The sequence below is a fragment of the Gorilla gorilla genome, chromosome 2 (genome assembly GCF_029281585.2).
Source record: "Gorilla gorilla gorilla isolate KB3781 chromosome 2, NHGRI_mGorGor1-v2.1_pri, whole genome shotgun sequence".
NCBI classification, from domain to species: Eukaryota; Metazoa; Chordata; class Mammalia; order Primates; family Hominidae; genus Gorilla; species Gorilla gorilla.
Window position 1 is genome coordinate 152,757,716 of NC_086017.1, and position 21,811 is coordinate 152,779,526.

At 36.1% G+C, this 21,811-nt stretch overlaps 1 protein-coding gene across 3 annotated transcripts in view; it reads left to right on the top strand.

Moving 5' to 3' along the window:
• The window catches only part of RASA2 (RAS p21 protein activator 2), a 128,777-nt gene that overhangs the window by 84,174 nt on the left and 22,792 nt on the right, over window positions 1-21,811 (top strand). The window contains exons 11-19 of one of the 3 annotated variants that reach the window (XM_031009715.3): window positions 174-322; window positions 1,385-1,499; window positions 1,923-1,997; window positions 2,714-2,837; window positions 5,760-5,866; window positions 9,131-9,214; window positions 9,865-9,942; window positions 14,777-14,850; window positions 15,396-15,502. In XM_031009715.3, the coding sequence (XP_030865575.2) occupies window positions 174-322; window positions 1,385-1,499; window positions 1,923-1,997; window positions 2,714-2,837; window positions 5,760-5,866; window positions 9,131-9,214; window positions 9,865-9,942; window positions 14,777-14,850; window positions 15,396-15,502 (913 nt within the window). Of the gene's footprint in view, window positions 1-173; window positions 323-1,384; window positions 1,500-1,922; window positions 1,998-2,713; window positions 2,838-5,759; window positions 5,867-9,130; window positions 9,215-9,864; window positions 9,943-14,776; window positions 14,851-15,395; window positions 18,761-21,811 lie in introns of those variants that run through there. The other 2 variants (XM_031009714.3, XM_055383106.2) reach the window with 2 other exon arrangements.

Here is a 21,811-nt window from a genome sequence, read left to right on the forward strand (position 1 = left end):
CTATGATTCCTACATGTGCTCCCACAATCATCTCTGATAAAAAATTTCGAAAATTAAATGTCCTGTATAACAGCTTTAGTGACATTATTTCAGTTACTTTTACAGGCTAGTGATTGAACAGTTAATCATGTTTCCTTGATGTTTGTGCTTGTTTTCTACCTTTCTGTATTTAGCCAATATCTGCCTCAGCTGCTTACATTTTGAGTGAAATATGTCGAGATAAAAATGATGCTGTTTTGCCCCTTGTACGACTGCTGCTGCACCATGATAAACTTGTTCCTTTTGCCACTGCTGTGGCTGAATTAGACTTGAAGGATACACAGTAAGAGTTATATTTTATTAAATGTTAATTACATGTTGTTGAAATTGGACCTTAGTTTGACAGATTGATTTTGTAGTCTGAATTTTTTTGTATTGATCAGCCTTACTGTATAGTAGGCTGAAAAGAAGTACTTAACAAATAAAAAAAGGCAGTTAAACTATCAAACAGTATTCACCTACCTTAAGGACAACAATTAATGAAGGATGTTTTTCTTTAACTCAGGAAATTTCATTTGTTACTAATCTGCTGCTTAGTGTAATGATTCATGTGTCACGAGTTAAAACACCAGAGCAGAAGTGTTTTTTTCTTTATTCATTGTGTATCACCCTTATATGCATATGTATGACATTCTAAAAAGCAATCAAGTGACTTCTCATTCACATCATAGTCTAACACTGTTGTTTTTTTACACACAGAGACATACATATACTCCACATTTTTGGTTCATAAACATGATTTGCCTTTTTAAAAAAACATATATATATATATATACATATATATATATATATATACACACACACACACACACACATATGTATTGAGTTTTTTGTTTGTTTGTTTTTAAGACAGAGTCTCGCTTTTTCACCCAGGTTGGAGTGCAGTGGCATGATCTTGGCTCACTGCAGCTTCTGCCTCCTAGGTTCAAGCGATTCTCCTGCCTCAGCCTCCTGAGTAGCTGGGATTACAGGCACTCGCCACCACACCCAGCTAATTTTTGTATTTTTGGTAGAGATGGGGTTTCACCATGTTGGCCAGGCTAGTCTCACACTCCTGACTTCAAGTGATCCACCTGCTTCGAACCCCCAAAGTGATGGGATAACAGGCATGAGCCATCACACCTGGTCATTATTTTAATATATTTTTGGTAAGTTTGAAAAACCTAATGGCAGCAAGCTTTTAAATAAATGGTAAAAATTACTAAAATTGTAGGTCACTTATGCCTTCTAGTATGTCTTAATCTATTTCAGCTAAATGCTTCTTTCTTAAATTGGTCAAGTATGTTATATTATTGGTTTCAAAACCTTTGTTTACTACATTTGGTTTCATCTATTTCTATTTCAGAGATGCAAACACAATTTTTAGAGGAAATTCCCTGGCTACCCGATGTCTGGATGAGATGATGAAAATAGTGGGAGGGCACTACCTGAAAGTAACATTAAAACCTATTCTTGATGAGGTACAGAATATATCTCCAACAATGATAGTTTGTGGCCTTATGATAGTTGTTCTTTTATCAAGTGATCTATTGATGGGAAGGATTTATTCATTCATGTGTTACTGAAAAAACAGACTGAACACTTTAGAAGCAAATTATTTACTTCTCTGTCAATGGATTTTTACTCAAAAGGTACAGTATAGTATAATCTACATTATTTCTTTGTTATGGGATTTCTATTTTAGCTAGAGTGTCAAATATATGACAAATACTTTTTGATATCATGTTTTAAGAAAATTGTATATGTTATCCCTGCATAGGACATTTTACGCTTTGCTACAATTTAAATTTCTATAATTAACTTTTATTATCAGAAAAATAAGTTATTTTCATTTTGTCAGACTACTTAGAAAAAAATCATTAACTGAAAAATTTATTTTTCAGATATGTGACTCCTCAAAATCCTGTGAAATCGATCCTATTAAATTGAAAGAGGGAGATAATGTAGAAAATAATAAGGTAAGTCCTTGTTATATTATTTATAATTGCATTAAAATTGGTCTTAATGGTGTACCTTTCTCCCACTTACATTATAATAAAGCCATATAGAGGGAAGCAGTGCTGTTTATTCTTCACATAAGCCTTTATTATTAGCAGCACTTCCTAGGATTAGTTTTTAGAATGTTATTTCCTCAGTGGTTTCACTTTATTTTTGTTCTTGATTGTCTCTTTTTGGCTCTAGTAACAATAGTGAGCTTAAGCTATAGCTAGTTGCAGCCCCCATTCTAGCCATTCCTTTGGGCTCAAACTGATCAGGCTAAGTGACACAGTGACTTTATCAGTCAGTAGTTTCAGTGGCCTCTGAAAAAACAATGATTGTGTTAGGGTCACAAATTTTTATTGCAGTGGATAATAGTGTCACAATGTCCTTGTGCTTGTGTATCCGAGTTATTTTGTGATTTCCTTTTGGATCACTTTATTCCCTCTTGCTTCTTGTGAGGTTTATTCATAGATTCACCTCTTACGCCTAGCAAATCTAAATTTAATTTATTAAATTAAGTCAGTATATAAATTGTCCTTAAACTGAATGAGTTTGGAAAAGGGTAACAGTACTTTAAAAAATGTTAGATAGTGACTGTCTAATAAACCTCATTTTCTTACATTTTTCTTTCATGAAGGCTATTGAAGATGTGTGAACATCAAAATCTTAATGTTTACCTTTTTAAATCCTGCAGGAGAATCTGCGCTACTATGTAGACAAGTTATTCAATACAATTGTAAAATCAAGTATGAGCTGCCCCACTGTAATGTGTGATATCTTTTATTCTCTAAGGCAGATGGCTACTCAGAGATTTCCTAGTAAGTGCCTTGTTTTACTAAAACATGCCATTTATTTTTCTTTGACTTTTTTGTAGATATTAATTACATGTTTGGTTTGTGTGAGATATTTAAGGTTTTTATTTATTTATTTTTATTTTATTTTATTTTTTTTGAGACGGAGTCTTGCTCTGTCACCCTGGCTGGAGTGCAGTGGCGCTCTCTTGGCTCACTGCAACCTCCATCTCCCGGGTTCATGCCATTCTCCTGCCTCAGCCTCCCGAGTAGCTGGGACTACAGGTGCCCGCCACCATGCCCAGCTAATTTTTTGTATTTTTAGTAGAGACGGGGTTTCACCATGTTAGCCAGGATAGTCTCGATCTTCTGACCTCGTGATCCGCCCGCCTCGGCCTCCCAAAGCTTCTGGAATTACAGGCGTGAGCCACCACGCCCGGCCTAAGGTTTTTAAGTACAACCTTCTTTAGTTTTTCAAAATGATTCTATCTTTCTCATAAGAAATCTGATTTTTCTTGAAATCTCAAAATACATATTCCATTTTATTTCAGTATAATGCAACTTTATGCAAAGAGCAAATCAAAATCACTATTAAAGAAAGGCAAAAATTCAGAACTGTAACATTATATAAGTAAGCACTTATACCAGATGCTTATGAGAGTTAAAAATACCTTTGTTATTTATACCAACTATCTTTTCCAGCTGCATGCATTCAGATAGTGAGAATCTTTAGTTCCATAAAATTGACTAGATTTGACAGTTTGAGAATGCTAATAAGGTTTTGGTGGTGAGAGGTTTTTACAGAAATGGTCTTAGACATTAGAAACCTTTCTGTTGTAACGTACATAGAGTTTTAAGGTGCATATATCAGTAACTGGCATATTTTAATTTTGAAAAAGTAGCTATGTCAAGGTTTTGCTTAGAAACTTTTCATAAAATTAAGTGTTACTGTCGCTGCTAATACTTAGAATTATTCACATTTTAATATATTTCTGATAAGTAAATAAACTTGCTATAGGTAGCTTTCCAGATCTGCCTATAATGGGAGGTGGTGGGTAGGAGGGTAAAATTAGGCAGGTACTTAAATTATCAGTCTTAACCAGCTGTGCAAAACTGTAAGTTTATTTCTGTAACCATCTGAAGAGATTTTGCAGTTTTATGTTCTTTTAAGCATGTGCTCACCCTGTACACACATGTGTGCAGTTAACTGCACTTCTACTAAATTGACCCATTACTAAATTAGTGGGGCTGAGTTGTCTAACATGTAGATAAATTTAGATCTAAATGTCTTTGCTAATTATAGTTGCAAATAAGTAACTAAATCTAATCTTCATAACAAAAATAAGGGGAGCCAGGGGCACACGGAAAGGTGAAATGCTCATTGAAATTATATTTTTAAATAGTTAAATCATGATAACCACATTGACTACTTAGTAACACACACAGTGTTAGCATGTTAGCCTCCATTGTCTCCTATTCTCATCTTCACAAAACCACATGAGGTAGGTACTACTCCCATTAGGTGAGAAACTAAGGTTTAGAGAAGCTGAGTAACTTTACCAAGGTCTATGGCGTGGCCAACAGGCAAGCAGGGCCTCAAACCTGGGCCTAGTCTACTCCAAACTACATGCTGCCATTCACTATACTCTATACTAACTGGTGATCTTGGCCTTAAATCTGTTTTAGCAGTTTAATTCTTGTTTATATAAATGATCTTAAACACTTTATGGGGTTTTTTTGGGTTTTGTTTTTGTTTTTGTTTTTGAGACTGAGTTTCACTCTTGTTGCCCAGACTGGAGTGCAATGGCACAATCTCGGCTCACTGCAACTCCGCCTCCCAGGTTTCCAGCCTCCCAAGTTGCTGGGATTACAGACATGTGCCTCCATGCCTGGCTAATTTTGTATTTTTAGTAGAGACAGGGTTTCTCCATGTTGGTCAGGCTGGTCTCAAACTCCTGACCTCAGATGATCCGCCTGCCTCGGCCTCCCAAAGTGCTGGAATTACAGGCGTGGGCCACCGCGCCCGGCCAACACTTTATGTTTTTATATACATGCAGATGTATCTCTTTAGTTATGTTTTTGTTGACTTATTAATATGGTTATCATATCCTCAGTAGACTATAGTAGTGACAGTTTTGTTGCCATAAGTGTTTTCATATTCTCTCGTTTTTGTTGTTCTTACTACCCTAGAAGAATGGGGGAAGGAGGGCAGGGCAGACAGCAGGTAGAAAGCAGATATTATTAAAGAATGACAAATTAAACGACTTGTTAATGGTTACCTACTGAATGACTTAGAAGAGTTAAAACTCGAACCAAACCTAAAGATTCTTTCCCTCACCATCTGCTTCACCACCATCTGTCTGATTGTTGGGTAAAGTGTTGACTCCAGTCTGAAACGAAAGTTGTAGGTGAATGATCAAAGCCACCAGTAGTCTTCAGTTCATCTGCATTTTTATTTATGGACTGTTGATAGCTTTTTAAAGTAAACATTTCTGCCTAATTGTTTTTGTTGCATAACTTTTGATGTTATCAAGATTTTTGGGGGGGAAATTGAAACAAGAACCTAAAACTGAAAGTAGCCTTGTATCATACTCTTAAGGGATTCAGTGTTACCACTAGGTAGTGCTAGATACTACTTTTATTTCTGTTGTAATTTTAGCAGTCTCTTCTTGCAGGTGAGGAAAGAGGTATTTTTCAAATTAAAATATTTCTGAAAACCTAGCAGCTTTGTCTTTTTTCATATTATTTCTTACTTCTTTTGGATTTTTTTAATCATAGGGGTTTTCTTTTAATTGAGTCATAAATATCACTATCATTTCATCAACTCAGTTCTTACTAGACAAATTATGTTGCTCTCCTAGTTTACATGTCTTTTCTATAATTTTTAATTTATCATCTTTGTTTTTTAATTGTTTTTGTGCATGACATTTCACCATTTTTTTCCTGCAGATGACCCTCATGTTCAGTATTCTGCAGTGAGCAGCTTTGTATTTCTTCGTTTCTTTGCTGTAGCCGTAGTATCACCTCATACTTTTCATTTGCGACCTCATCATCCAGTAAGTGTTCGTTCTTCTGAAAGCTTTATTCCATTTTTTAAATTTTTATTAAAATGAAGAAAAGATAAAATAAACCAATTTCACTAGGCTGTATTTTCTTACAACTGATACTTAAATTTACTCAGCATTTTTCTTGGCCATTTCAGTCTTTCAAGTGAGGCTAATAATCCTATTTTTTGTTGTTGTTAAAAGATGTTCTACAAGAGTAATAAAATGTTGTTAATTATTGAAGCTTGGTGATGAGTACAAAGGGGATTTATTATGTTTTTTCATCTGCTACTGTGTGTGTTTGTAAATTTCCATAAGATTTTTTTTCATTACTTACAGGTTTCATTTTGATAGGTTTTTTATTTAAATAAAATCTACTTTCCTGATTTATTAAAATAAGTTAATTTTGCAGATATTTTTAAATTGCACAGAAATTTGAAGAGGCTCTTCTCTAAGAAAGAAGGCTACAAGAGAAATTCCATTTAATTTAGAAACAGCATCTAAGATAGATTTCAGTAGCAATGAAACTGACAGCATATAATTAGAAAATATTAAATGGCAGGTGAACTGGATAAGCATTAACAGTAAAAACAGAAAAAGAAACCAAGAATGCAGTATAGTGAAAGGCGTAGGAACTTTTATTGGAATATAACTTGTTAAATATATCAGTATTTTCACTTTTTATTTACCTGAGGTAATACTGTAAACATGAGATTTAAAAATTTCTTAAGCATATAATCTTTGTTCTGGAGTCCTATTTAATTACCAAAAATCTAAATCTCCCCTGCATAGATTTACATGTTTATTCCTTAATTTTTAAAATTCTTTATTTTTGCTATACTTCTGATTCCTTCTTATATGGTGTGATTTGGCTGATTCTTTAAGCTTTTATGTTCCAAATACTTTATAATCTTATCTAATTGCTCCTAGTTGCTGATTTGTATAACAAATAATAACAATAGTCCACATTTATTTAGTGCTTTGTACTAGGCCTTGTTCTAACTACTTTATGTTTTAACTTATTTGGTCCTCCTAGCAACCTGGTAAGGTGAATTCTGTTATCATCCACACGTGCAGATAAGGAAATCACAATACAGTAACTTTTCCAAGCTCACACAACTGACAAATCATGATTTGATCATACTCAATTTGAACTGGATTTAACTGGGATTCAAATTCAGTCAGTCTTTATCATCTGTGAGCTTAATCCTATGCCTTCCAACCTCTTAGACAGATGTTCAAGTACCTATAATGTATCATTCCATGCTCAGTACTGGAGATGCAGTGATGAGTAAGATACTCTTTGCCCTTAGGAAACTCACAGCCAAGAGGAGTTGCTCAATAGTGTAGGGAAAACACATGAGTTTTAGAGTTAAACCAGCTTCTGAATACCCATTTCTTCTCTCAACGGCTACATGACATTGACACTCACTTAACTTTGTGAGAACTGAATAGAACCATGTTGCAGTGGCAGCACCACGCCCTTTCTTGCCAAAGGATAAATGGTCTGTGAGTAGCCCCAGCAGAGAGTGGGCCAGTGTCCTTTTGTTCACAGGGCTGTCCATTCTGTGGCTTTGTTACTAAAGCTGTACAGAACTCTGAGGCAGTGAAAGCGTGGTAGCAACATTCTGGACATAAACAGAACACCTACTTCTGAACTTGTGAGTCTGCCTTGTATTCATACTTGAATTTGCATATTCCTGTAACAGATGTTGGTGGATACTTAGGTTGGTTCTATGACTTTGCTATTGTAAATAGTGCTGCAAGAAACATGAGTGCAGGTGCCAGGACATCTTTAAGAATATTATTTTCTTCAAAGACAGAGAATTGTAGCGACCTTTTATAGATGTAATGAAATCCCAGATGTTACAGCTAAAATGTTTTCTGAATAGCCTTAATTTAGGTGTGTATCTACTTTATAAGTATATTATAAGGATCATATTTCAGATATTCCTTCCTTTCCAGATTACCTTATATTCTGGTCATCTCTTACCCTTCACATTCATTGCCTGTTTTCAATGTGGGGGTTGGGGGGATACTAAAATATCAAGGAATGGGAGCCAAAAATCAAACTAAAGCTTTTCTGTATCTAAATTTTTCTGAATATGTTTTTAGATGCAAGATACTGTTTACTTGAATCCTTAAAACAAATAAAAATGGTCTGTGTTTTGATAGAAACTTACACAAATGTATGGATTGGTGAAAATTCAGCAGGGTATTCGTTTAATACCTATTCATTTTGTCATATGTAAATTATATCTCAATTTTTTAAAAAATGAAGGAGCAAAGATTCCTGAGGGAACACCATTTAGTCAATTTTATATGCTGCTATATATTACTTCTTTCAGATAGACAGGCCTGAAAAACCTCTTGGATAATAGACCCAAATAATCACCCTCTGGTAAGATCCAAAAATAACTAGGTGACTTCACATTTCCTAAGCTGAATTTAGGTCTTTGCTTCCATGGTGAAAAGAGTTAATTGCAAAAGCCATTTAAAGTATTGAATATGTTTAGAGGTGAGCTGAGCACAGAAAATTTGGAACACCTAAAACTGCCATTTTAAGTTATAAGGTAGTAAAGTAGAAGTGACTATTCCAGAAGTGACTATAATTTGCCAGGTAATCCAAGGTGCCATACTGTACAAAACAACTTATATATAATATTGATAAAATTATGGCTTTTGGCTGGTGCCAAAAGGCTCATGCCTGTAATCCCAGCACTTCGGGAGGCCAAGGTGGGCAGATCACCTGAGGTCAAGAGTTCGAGACCAGCCTGGCCAACATGGCAAAACTCTGTTTCTACTGAAAATGCAAAAATTAGCCAGGTGTGGTGACAGGCACCTGTAATCCCAGCTACTTAGGAGACTGAGACAGGAGAATCGCTTGAACCCAGAAGGTGGAGGTTACAGTGAGCTGAGGTTACGCCACTACACTCCAGCCTGGGCAACAGAGTGAGACTCCATCTCAGGAAAAAAAAAAAAAAATATATATATATATATATATATATATATATATATATATACGTGACTTTTAAAAGCACCACATCTTTAATAATTACTTTGGGAAGAATTGTTAATTATATATGGTTTCTTTAGTCTCTTAATTCCTTAGGCCGGTGAGTTGTACCCAGCCTTAGCTAGATTTTAACTGTGTGTGGTTTGAACGTTTTTGAGTCATTGTTTTACAGCAATGTAGTCCATTTACTCTATTCTACTTTTTTATACAAACTATTTTCTTGAAAACTTAGTAGTTTTGGTCTCTTTTACATTCTTTAGGATGCACAGACAATTAGAACATTAACTCTCATCTCAAAAACTATACAAACTTTGGGAAGCTGGGGGAGTCTGTCCAAAAGCAAGGTAAATCCTTACATCTTTTATTTTGTTTTTACACTTCTAAATGTTGTTATATCCTATGATCCCTTATCCTTGACTTACCTTCTTCCAAATTAAAAACAAAACATACACACACACACACACACACACACACACAACAGCTGTCTTTTAAGTAGATACTCTCTTAGTCACCTGTTAAAGAGGACAGTTTCAGAAGCTGGGCATGGTGACTTGTGTCTTTAATCCCAGGAAGCCGAAGCGGGAAGATGACTTGAGGCCAGGAGTTCAAGGCTGTAGTGCACAATGATGGCACCTATGAATAGCCACTGCACTCCAGTCCCAGCAACATAGCAAGACCCTGTCTCTAGAAGTTTTAAAAAGAAAAAAAGTTTAATGAGAACATTAAAAAAAAAAAAAAAAGCAGACAGTTTCATGAAAACTGCTAAACAAGACAAGAGAGCCTAGTAAGGAGGTGCAGGACAGTCTGTCTGTCTGCCTGCTTCGGCCATAATCACATGACAGCTTTGAAAGAAGTCTTCCACTCCAAGCCCTGAACTCTCTGAAAATATATAATTGAGTCCTTTTAGGCCTTAATCCTCAGCTTAAAAATACAGTCCATTCTATTCTTAATTCTCTGTTTAACACATATAAACCCTGTGTTTGTTTTTTCTTAGTCAAGTTTCAAAGAGACATTCATGTGTGAATTTTTCAAAATGTTTCAAGAAGAAGGATATATTATAGCAGTTAAAAAGGTATGATGGTTTTATTCTGGAATTGTTAATATTTATTTCATATAACATGGGGAAGTAACATTTTATATATATTATTATTATCAATCCCCAGTTTAAATAATAATGTTTAAACTGTTCATCAAAAAGGCTTCCTTTTTCTTTTTTCTTCTTCCACAAAGCTGTGCTTTTCAGCTTTGAAAATACCTAAATAAGTTTAACAACAACTACTTTTGCCAGTGCATTAGAAACACAAATTACAGATGTCTAGGGTTAGGATTTCTCAAAGGGACACTATTGGCATTTGGGGCCAGATAATTCTTGATTCTGAGGGGCTGGCTTGTGCGTCTCAGGATATTTAGCAGCATGCCTGGCCTCTACCCCTTAGACGCAAGAAGTATGCCTCTGTTTTGACAGCCAAACATGCCTCCAGGTATTGCCAAATGTTCCCTGAGGGACAGAATTGCCTCTGGTTGAGAACCTCTGGTCTCTGGGGGTAAAGGCTTTGTATGGGGCCTGATGTAGAGTGGGCACTTAATTGCCATAGTAAAAAATATATACATTATTGAACATTTAATGAACAATATAAATTTATGGTAGTAACCTGAGGAAAGTTACTATAAATGTACAAAAACCTGTAGTATATAATATCCTAACACAAGGCCTGCAGCATACAAAAATCACTGTACTTAGAAGTTCAGAATGTTTTGAAAGGATCTTTAATTTCTTGAGTCTTTAGTCCTGAATCATCTAAACAAAATATAGCATTATAGTAAAATGCTGAAAATTTATAAAGAAAAGTTACCTTTGAAGTACTCTATCCCATATAGTCTAGAAGTTAAGAATTAAAAAATAAGGGAAGAAATGAATTACATCTAAACTGGGCCTGAAGAAAGTACTGTATTTTATGTATCACAGTCTTAACTTAATGAATCCAAATTAGCAAAGCCAAATGTTAAAGACTTCATTCAATTTCTGTAGCACAACTAGCAGTTGGTTGCCAGAGTATTTATTTTGTTGAGATACATGTTTGAGCCTTTTTTTATACTTAGGATTCTTACAGAGACTTAGTAAGTGAAAAATGATGATTTAAAAAATTCAAGTCCGTTGGAATATTTTTCATCTGGAATAGTGCCTGTTTAACCAAAATTTTTTTAGGCAACCATTGAAGGCTTTTGAGGAGAAAGTCTTTCAAAAGAATAGGCAAAGAAAAAGCTGCCCTTTTATTTTTCAGACATTGTTGAAACATTTGTGACACTGTAGGCAGACTTTTATTGGCAAGATTATGATGTACTGTCTTTTGTTTGAGGGTTGTTTTTCCATGTTTTGTGACTGAGGCTATGGTAGCATCTGATCTTTTTTCCCCTGATATAATCAGAATGTTTAGAGTTGATAATGTCAGTGGAGAAAGGATTTAAGGGTTCCAGGAGTTTAGTCTGTTCCTGATCTGCTCTGACTCACCCACTCACATTCTGATGGACTATCGCCATAGTGTGCCTCTGTCTCAGATTTGGTTCTAGATCCCTAAGCTGACATAGGGTATTTTGCCCTAATATCCTAGTTTCCTTTATTATTTAGTAGTTACAACAAGATATGTGCAATGCTATAAAGTGTAAAAGCTTGTGAAGCTCAATTTCTCATTTTATATTGGCACTCTGCCTAGTGACATTTACTATTGATGCAGAAGAAAATAAGAGTATAACTGAATCATATGCTATTCCCTGCAGAGTTTAGAAAGGATAACCTGGATAGTTCTAAAAACAAGGTGACCATATAATTTGATGTCTAAACAAGAACACTTTTAAGAGTGAAAAATACTATTAGTGATTATTCTGGGATGATAGGAATGGTCCTAATAGGGATGGTCCTGAGCAAACTGGGACCTATAGTCACCCTGCCTATAGTCCATCTTAATTACTGGGTTTTCTTTCACTTTGTATCTCTGTATTTACCCCATAGTTCCTTAAGAATTATAATAAATAAATTATTGGCTGGGTGCAGTGGCTCATGCCTGTAATCCCAGCACTTTGGGAGGCCAAAGCGGGCCTTGGAGGTCAGGAGTTGGAGACCAGCCTGGCTAACATGGTGAAACCCTGTTTCTACTAAAAATACAAAAAATTAGCCAGGCCTGGTGGCACGTGCCTGTAATCCCAGCTACTAGGGAGGCTGAGGTGAGAGAATCGCTCAAACGCAGGAGGTAGAGGTTGCAGTGAGCCGAGATCATGCCATTGCACTCCAGCTTGGGCAACAAGAGCAAAACTCTGTCTCAAAAAAATAAAATAAATTATTATAAATAATAAATATTTGCTAACAAATCAGTGACTTCAGGTATATATTAAGAAATAAAATATTCACATAACTCAGACTCCATTAGTGCATGGTCCATCTGGGAGAATCGATGCTGTGATAGGGCGCTTCTTCAGTTCCCTTGAATACTTGTACCCACATTACCCACATATAATGCAAAAGGAACTCTGTTCTTGTTCTTTCGCTTACCAATATTTTCTCCCAGCAAATAGAAGTAAACATTCCATTTCAAAACTCCTTAAGTCTGAGCTCTGGCGGGCAATTGTCAGCCAGTCTTAGGAGAAAATGGCTGTGCCTACAAATTCCACTTTAGAATAGGCACTGGAGCCTCAATACTATCCTTATTGGAATGTGGTTTGTTTTTAAGTCCTAAGCAGAACAACGTAGAGAAGTATAAAGGAAAAAGCAAAGAAATGCAGGCCCTCTCTGAGTTTCTGAGTTTGTAATATCCACCTAATGAACTAAATAAATGGATAGCTCATTTAGGGGGCAAAATAGGATTCTTCTTTAAGAACAAGAATTGTTCCTCAAAATCAAAGTAATGGTAGATTAAAAAAAAAAAAGAAGAAGAAAAGAAAAGAATTGTTCCAGCCAGGCATGGTGGCTCACGCCTGTAATCCCGGCACTTTGGGAGGCCAAGGCAGGTGGATCACAAGATCAGGAGTTCGAGACCAGCCTGGCCAATATGGTTAAACCCTGTCTCTACTAAAAATACAAAAATTAGCCGGGCATGGTGGCAGGCGCCGGTAGTCCCAGTTACTCGGGAGGCTGAGGCAGGAGAATCACTTGAACCTGAGAGGTGGAGGTTGAAGTGAGCCGAGATCGCACCATTGCACTCCAGCCTGGGCGACAGAACAAAACTCCATCACAAAAAAAAAAAAAAAAAAGAAAAGAAAAAGGAATCGTTCCTTGAACTGCTGATTTCCCTTTCCCATGAAGAGACAGCCAAATACTAAAAAGCCCTTGACCAGTCAGGGTAGCATATTTATGAAGTTAAATGTTTTTCACTAGCTGACTTGGTAAAGATGGATACTATAAATTTTCTTGATGGGAAGTTTATAAATGGCGATTAGATTTCGATTATCCCAGATAATCTGTTTACACTTCAGTCATGACTGTGAAATACCATCTCTCAGAGCTAAAGTCAGTTATATATGATAGAAGTTGGCAAACTCTTTTCTGTAAAGGGACAGTGAGAAAATATTTTAGGCTTTGCTGATCACATAAGGTCTCTGCCACTTAGTCTTTGTTTTCACAACCCTTTCACAATCCTAAATGTAACCCTAATTGTTACATTTAGAAATGTAATAGTTACAGGTTGAGTATCCTGTATCAAAATGGTTGAGACCAGAAGTGTTTTGGATTTTGGATTTTTTTCAAATTTTGAAATACTTTTATTCATTCTCTCTCTCTCCATATATATTTTTTTAACTGATTGAGCATCCCTAATCTGAAAATCCAAAATTCAAAATCCAGAATGCACCAGCAAGCATTTCCTTTGAATATCCTGTTGGCACTCAAAAAGTTTTGGGTTTTGGAACATTTGGGATTTTTCAGATTAAGGATGTTCAACCTGTATTCTTATGGGCCTTACAAAAACAGGCTACAGGTCAAACGTGGCCCTCTGAGCCATACTTTGGTGATTCTTAACCTATAATAAAGGTTCACAATCTTATATGTAAAATCATTGGGACCAAAAGTATTTCAGAATTCAGTTTTTCAGAGTTTCAAAAGGTAATCAGTATATACTATATGTAACACCCCCCAGTGGAGCCTAGGGTAGAGCACCCCACAATCAAATACATTAATTCTTATAGCACAGTGTGTGAATACTTAGAGTAAGTAATATAAGTAGAGTGTAAATAGCCTTACACCAGCTCAGGTTAAGTTATACCCCTAAATGAGTACTTCAAATCAAAGACAAGATTTAAAAACTTTGTATTCAGAATGTTATGTATTTCAGAATTGCAGTTAAGGAATTATGGATTGAATTATTCCTACAAGGAAGTATGTTCTGGGTTTTAAGTAACTTAAGAACAAAGTTTTAGGCTGGGCACGGTGGCTCACACCTGTAATCCCAGCACTTTGGTAGGCTGAGTCAGGCATATCACTTGAGGCCAGGAGTTCAAGACCAGCCTGGCCAACATAGCGTAACCCTGTCTCTACTAAAAATAAAAAAAAATAGCTGCCCATGGTGGCACATGCCTGTAATCCCAGCTACTTGGGAAGCTGAGGCATGAGAATCACTTGAACCCAGGAGGGAGAGGTTGCAGTGAGCTGAGATTGCACCACTGCACTCCAGCCTGGGCAACAGAGTGAGCCTCTGTCTCCACATAAATAAATAAATAAATAATACTTTTATAATACTTGTCATTTGTAAATTAGGGATTTCCTCTTTAATTAAATACGTGTTTTGTTTTATAAATTACTATTATGTGTATTCATTAATAATGAAGAACTTCCCATTATAATTAATGACATGTAAGATAAACTGAATTTTTTATAATGTACTTTATCACACAGTGTAATATTTGCCCATTTCCCCATTTAGTTCTTGGATGAAATTTCATCTACTGAAACTAAAGAGTCCAGTGGTACGAGTGAGCCTGTGCACCTGAAAGAAGGGTAATTTAATCAAATTAGACGTGAAAGTCATATATCAGTATAGATATTAAGTAAGTACAAAGAGCGTGGGTCTAAGTGAGGAGATCTGGCTTTGTGTGCTGTGTTAGAACTGCCAAAATTAGCAGTCAGGTAAGTCACCTTTACTGTCCTACAAACTTTATGTCAAAAAAGCATGATTTCCTGTGCATACAGTCCTAGAGTTGTTTTGCAATTATAGTGAGATGATGGGTATTTAGAGTACTTTAAAAAAGTAACAGCACTATTAGTCTTAATGTAAAGTGTTTTTTATAAGTTAAGGGGGGGAACCACTCATTTGACCCTTTTTTGTTCTGTATAGTACAATTAAAAATATTAAATTAATTAAAGACCTTATTCCTTTAGTGTGGCCAAAATAAATGCAACAGTCATGGATAGCAAAAACATTTTTATATATTTAATATAATCTTACACTACTATTCATGTCATTTAAAGTTAAAGGATACTTCTTTGTTTTGGATTAACTTTTAATTTTTATAGCTGAATGTTTACATCTGTTATGTTGGCAGTGAGATGTATAAAAGAGCTCAAGGAAGAACTCGGATTGGAAAAAAGAATTTTAAGAAACGATGGTTCTGCTTAACAAGCAGAGAGCTCACCTACCACAAACAACCAGGTAGTTGTGTTTATGCTTTATTGTGGGGTTTTTCCTGGTTCTCAGTGAAGGTTTCTTTGCCACTTATTGTGACTCTAGTGAATCCTTTCAGTAATATTACTGTAGTTTATGGTTTCTCACACTGATACATACGTACTAAGAATGAAAAAATATTTGACAGTAACCCCATGTATATTATGTTTTTCTCACATTAAATTTCTTGAGTTTCTGAAAAAGGTGTTCCTTCAGTGTGCTCTGTTTTCTAAAAATCCATAGTAATCCATACTGTTATTTATCAAAGAGCAACAGCTAAACCTCTTTGAACATGGGAGTTTCTTTAACTCTCAGAGGCAAAATTAGCAAGATTCCATATCGAATAAATGAGACTATTTCTGTCCTTTGCTGGGAAATATCAGCCAAAAATTCCCACAGTTATACCGTTGATTGTGATCCCTATACAGTTGTCAAATTCATCCTAGGCTCTTAGCTAAGCTAACCCCAAGGTGGATGACTTAATAATTTGCCTTGTGAGAAGACTCTGTTGCCTTTACAAGTGGGCTATTTGTGTAAATGAAGCCATCTTCCTGCAGTGTGATTTGAGAGCTGCAGAGAGGCAAAGCTTATCCTTCAGTAGACTGACACAGTCCTTTAAATAAACTACTTTTAAGTTTATTCCGTTGGGTTAATTTTCCACAGAAGGCCAGGTGTGGTGGCTCATGCCTGTAATCCTAGCACTTTGGGAGGCCAAGGTGGGCGGATTACTTGAGGTCAGGAGTTTGAGACCAGCCTGACCAACATGGCGAAACTCCATCTCTACTAAAAATACAAAAAAATTAGCTGAGCATGGTGGCGCATGCCTGTAGTCCCAGCTACTCTGGAGGCTGAGGCAGGAGAATCGCTTGAACCCAGGAGGGAGAGGCTGCAGTAAGCTGAGATCGTGCCACTGCACTGTAGCCTGGGTGACAGAGCAAGACTCCATCTCAAAAAAAAAAAAAAGGAATTATCCACAGAAGGCCATTAGCTTCTGATATTTTAGCAAGAAGAATTTAGTATCTAGATGACAGATCACATCTATATAGTAGAATCCCTTCTGTCCAAAATGATCAGGATCCAGAGATGTTCACTTAACCAAACTGAAAGGTTGGTTAAAGTGAGAATCATTTTAAAATAAACAAAAAGATGCATATAGATCTTAATTTATGTATTTGTTTACCAGCATTTTGGTAGAGAACCAAGATTATTTCTTTTGACTATGGACCTATAGATCAGATTTCCTGTCTTTCTTGTGTAAATATACCCATAATGCATCAGTTTTCAGGATGATTTCTCCAAAGTAAATCTGGAACTTAGATACTTGAAAAGTAATTCAAGCACAAAATCCTCTTAGATTTTCAGGATAGTTACATTAGTCTTTTACAGCTGTCTTACCTCCACATAAATCAGCTTTATTTGTGGAGGTATGCGTCTCCTTTTTAGAGGCTTTTCAAAGCATTTACCTGATTTTCAAATAAGTAATAAACCTCTTGGTAGTGGGCACTTACTTTGTCTCTTTACATAAAGTAAATTATAATTACAACATAGAAAACTAGCATAAATAAGTTTAGCAACAAACCCAATGGATATAGTAAGCAAAACAGCCTAACCGATGGAAGTAGAAGGGTGCAGGCTTAACAGAGTACCTGAGCAACCACAAGCGTGTAGCACCCCGTGAGCAACATTCAGTATGTTTTACAGAGGAAATAGAGAGTCTGTTAATCTATCAAATCTGTTAGGTAAAGATCTGTTAAGAGAGCTTCTGCTGTAAATTCTGGAATAATACATCAGACATAGGGTGCTTTAAAGAGGATATAACACAGTTAAGTAGAGTGCTTCAGTGGAGACTCTTGAATAGTGGAGTGATAAGAAAAAATTTTTATTCCATAATTCTTCCTTAGGAATGGCTTAACCAGAATGACTACATGTGCCCCAGTATATTAGAAAGATATAAGAAACCAAATGCATTATACTTTTGGGTATATTACCCAGATAATTTGTTACAACATTTACATACTCAAATAACTAAAAGTCAATAGGCTACATACATGCCCTTCCAGATAGCTTTTTATTTATTTATTTTTTTTTTTTGAGGTGGAGTCTCACTCTGTCACCCAGACTGGAGGGCAGTGGCATGATCTTGGCTCACTGCAACCTCTGCCTCCCGGATTCAAGCGATTGTCCTGCCTCAGCCTCCCGAGTATCTGGGATTACAGGGGCCCGCCACCACACCCAGTGAATTTTTGTATTTTTAGTGGAGACAGGGTTTCACCATGTTGGCCAGGCTGGTCTTGAACTCCTGACCTCGTGACCTGCCCCCTCAGCCTCCTAAAGTGCTGAGATTACAGGCATGAGCCAGCGCACCCGGCCCAGATAGCATTTTTTAAGCTAAGCATATTTTGAATGTTTTAGAAGTTATAACTTACTGAATACTATATAAATGTTCTCACCTATGCATAGCACCGGGTGCTAATTATGTTTACATTAATAGTACATTTAAATGAAAAGGTAAATTAGTCATTCTCTATGAATAAATGAGTTCTTTTTTCTTCATTTAAAGCATTTTCTAATCTAAACCAATATTCTGAAGTATTTTTTGGTTTATAATCTTCTTTAAGAATTAGATAGCTATGGACCCCTTTGTCTAGAAAACTGTACCTACAAACATAGACAAAAAATTTTGCATTTAACTTCAGGGAGTTCATAGACACAAAATTTTGCATATAATATCAGGGAGTTCATAGACCTAAAGTTCATCTGTGATTCTCAAGTTAAGAACCTCTGTTCTGGCCGGGCGCGGTGGCTCACGCCCGTGATCCCAACACTTTGGGAGGCTGAGGCAGGCGGATCATGAGGCCAGGAGATCAAGACCATCCTGGCCAACGCGGTGAAACCCCATGTTTACCAAAAATACAAAAATCAGCCAGGCGTGGTGGTGTGCGTCTGTAGTCCCAGCTACTTGGGAGGCTGAGGCAGGAGAACTGCTTGAACCTGGGAGGCGGAGGCTACAGTGAGCCAAGATCACGCCACTGCATTCCAGCCTGGGTAACAGAATGAGACTCTGTCTCCAAAAAAAAAGAAAAAAAAAAAAAGAATCTCTGTTCTGTCCACTGATTTTAAGAGGACAAAATTCTCTAGAATGATGAGGCTACTAGAGGTATAAAACAGACGCATTAGAAGCTATGTTGTTGTTAAGCATTAAGAGGTTTAAAATTTTGGAATGACATTGGAGGAATGAGATATGAAGTTTCAAGCTTATTTACCAAAGCCTGCAGTTTTAAGCTTCCATGCTTTTTGTTTTAACTATTTTGATGGATTTTTCCAAAATATATTACATGCTTCCCTGCCTTCTAAAAAAGAGTTCATTGAACGTAAGTTAACATCTTCTAGATGACTTGGGGCTACCATTGATAATATTAATTGTTATATGGATTCTGACTTAGTGATATTTTCAGGGCTGCTTAAAGGTGTGTGCAACTGTTTACTCCAGCTAAATGCATTTACTCCACAGCTAAATGCCTTGGACTGCTGTGCTTTTTGTGTTCCTATGTTCGCTTTATACAGTTTTTCTGTATCCTTTGTGGTAAGGCTGTGGCCTTAAATTTCTTGTGATGTCTGTGAACCATAATATAACGCCTTATTCCCATCCCATCACCCACCTCTATTTTTTACAGCAGTGTCCTATAAGTGAGGATGCAAGTGCTATGTTTGTTTAAATTATGCCTAAGATTAAAAGGCTTTGAATGAAAACGTCAGGACTTTCTCCTGTAAATAAAATACCTGGGCTTTGCATTCTCTGTTTGGTTGTTGAGCAAATGTTTTGCTTACTTCCAATTTCCCTGCTGTTTTCTAGATAGCCAAGACTGCTAGTTAATTAGTCTTTTGCTACACTTACTATGTGACTTTGGTGTCTGAAAGAATACCTCCCAAATTTCCTGTAACATAGACCTAAATCATTGAGTCTTTCACTCTATCTTCCTAATATACAGTAGTATTGTGAATCAAGTATTTCTGTCACTTAGTGTCAAATAATATGCATAGTCTTTTCCCAATTTGCTGGAAAATGAATTAGTAGAATTTTCTCTGTCTTAAGGATTTTTCTTCAATAAGTTTTTAAATTTTTGAGGCCCGTTTAGGCAAGTGCTAACAGGCAATAGTAAGCAACTAATCAGTAGAGTTAAATTAACGTGTAGCAAATGAATATTATCAGACACTCAGCCATCAGTCATGATTACCTTGAGAGATTTTTATGGCCCTGTGTACTTACAATTATGATTTTATATTGCTATACTATAATTTAGTCATCTTCTACAAGTAAAAGTTCTCTTAGTTATATGCGGAGATCAAACTAGTTATTGATGTTCCAGCCTCCTTCTCATTCAGCCTCATCTTTTGCAGTATCCATATGTAGTTTCACCAGACTACTTTTTGCAGTGCCTTCTTTACATCTTTTGCATGCTTTTACATTCATGCTTTTGCATATGTACATAAAAATATCTACCTAAAAATTCCTTTATTTTCTTCTTTACCTGTGTAATCTGTTGTCCTTTAAGTCTTAGATCAAGTGTCAGCTCTTTATGGAAGCCATTGTAAGCCTCATATGGTTACCTCAGTGTAGCCATTCCCTTACTGTGTATCTTTAGCTACGTGGCATTAGTGTGTGGTCATTACTTTTGCCCATCTCTTCCCCTAGTCTTTAAGATCCTCAGTGGTAAGGACCATATTATTACTAGTGGCATAAAGGCATATAGTAAGTATTCTTCAAAGAACACCATGTCTTCCATATATGCTGTCATCTGAATTACGTTAAGAACTACTTGTCTTTCTAGAATTTCTGCCAGGCATACTAATTCATCTTTGAAATTCTGTTCTGTAGAATTTAATTAGATATTGTCTACTTTGGGGAGACCTGTTATACACATACACATACACACAACTTTCATGTGACATTAAATGCCCTAGCTTATATAGCCAGCCCTACCCTAGCTCATATAGCCAATGGACATTGTAAAAGAAATGTCCATGATATTTTAAACATAAATGTTCAATACACTGAAGTTGACATGGTTTTCACCTACCTGTATTTTCACATACAGGGCTCTGCAGCTTTTTTTTTTTTCTGATAGCTAAAGAACAAAATACATCATTGATTCAATCATGCATTTATTCAACAGGTATTTTATTGAGTGCCTACTATGTACCAGACACTGTTCTAGGCTCTGGAGAGAAAAATAGTAAACAAAACATACCAAAATCCCTGTCCTTATAGATCTTTACTAAGACAATAAACAGTAAAAAAAAGAAAATTATATTTATGTTGGATTATAATAAATCAGATGAACAAAAAAGAAGCAAGGACAAGGAACAGAAAATGATGGGTTCAGTGAGGTGAGTTAAAATATTAAAAGGTCTAACCAGGGAAGGCTTTACTGAGAAAGTGACATTTGAGCAAAGACCTAAATCTAAAGATGGTCGGGGAGTGAACCATGTGGATATTTGGGATAAAAGTGTCACAGAAATAGCTAACAGCACCCAGAACAAATGCCTTGAAATAGAAGCATGCCTGGAGTGTTAAAGAGATAAGAGAAAGCTCTTGTGGCTGGAAAATTGAAGAAGAGGGTAAGTCATAGGAACTAAGATCAAAAAGATCATAGCAGTGCTAGATTTTATAGGACCTTGTGGGCTTTTACTTTGAGTAAAATGGAAAGACATTGGAGAGGTTTAAGCAGAAGAATGACATTGTTTAACTTATGTCTTAATAGGGTAACTTATGTCTGTGGAGTGTTACATGGAGAATGAATGAAGGGCACAAGGAGAGCAGTTAAGAGACTATTAAAATATTCTAGAGGAGAAAAGAGAATGGCTTGAATCTGTTGGTAGCAGTAGAAATGATAAAAATGGATCACATTCTGAATCTATTTGAAAAATAGTACCCAGAGGAGTTAGATACTGGGAGTGAGAGAAAAAGGCAAGTTAAGGATAATTCCAAGGATTTGGGCATGAAGTTGCCTTTTTAAAAATAGATAAAGAACTCTTTTTGAGGAAAAAAAAAAAAAGAAGTAAAGAAGGGGAACAGAAAATGATGGAGTCAGTATAAAACTGAACTTGAAAAAAAAAAGGAGTCCTGGTAATGGTAGAAAAAACCAAGAGTCCTGGTAGTGGTAGAGAAGCTTGTATTAGACTAACTCTCATAGATAACAATTATAAACCTTGAGCAGAATATATATAGCAATTCTCTGAAGAATTTGACCCTTGAAAGAAAGGAACCATGCTGGCTAAGATTGATTGATTGAGATG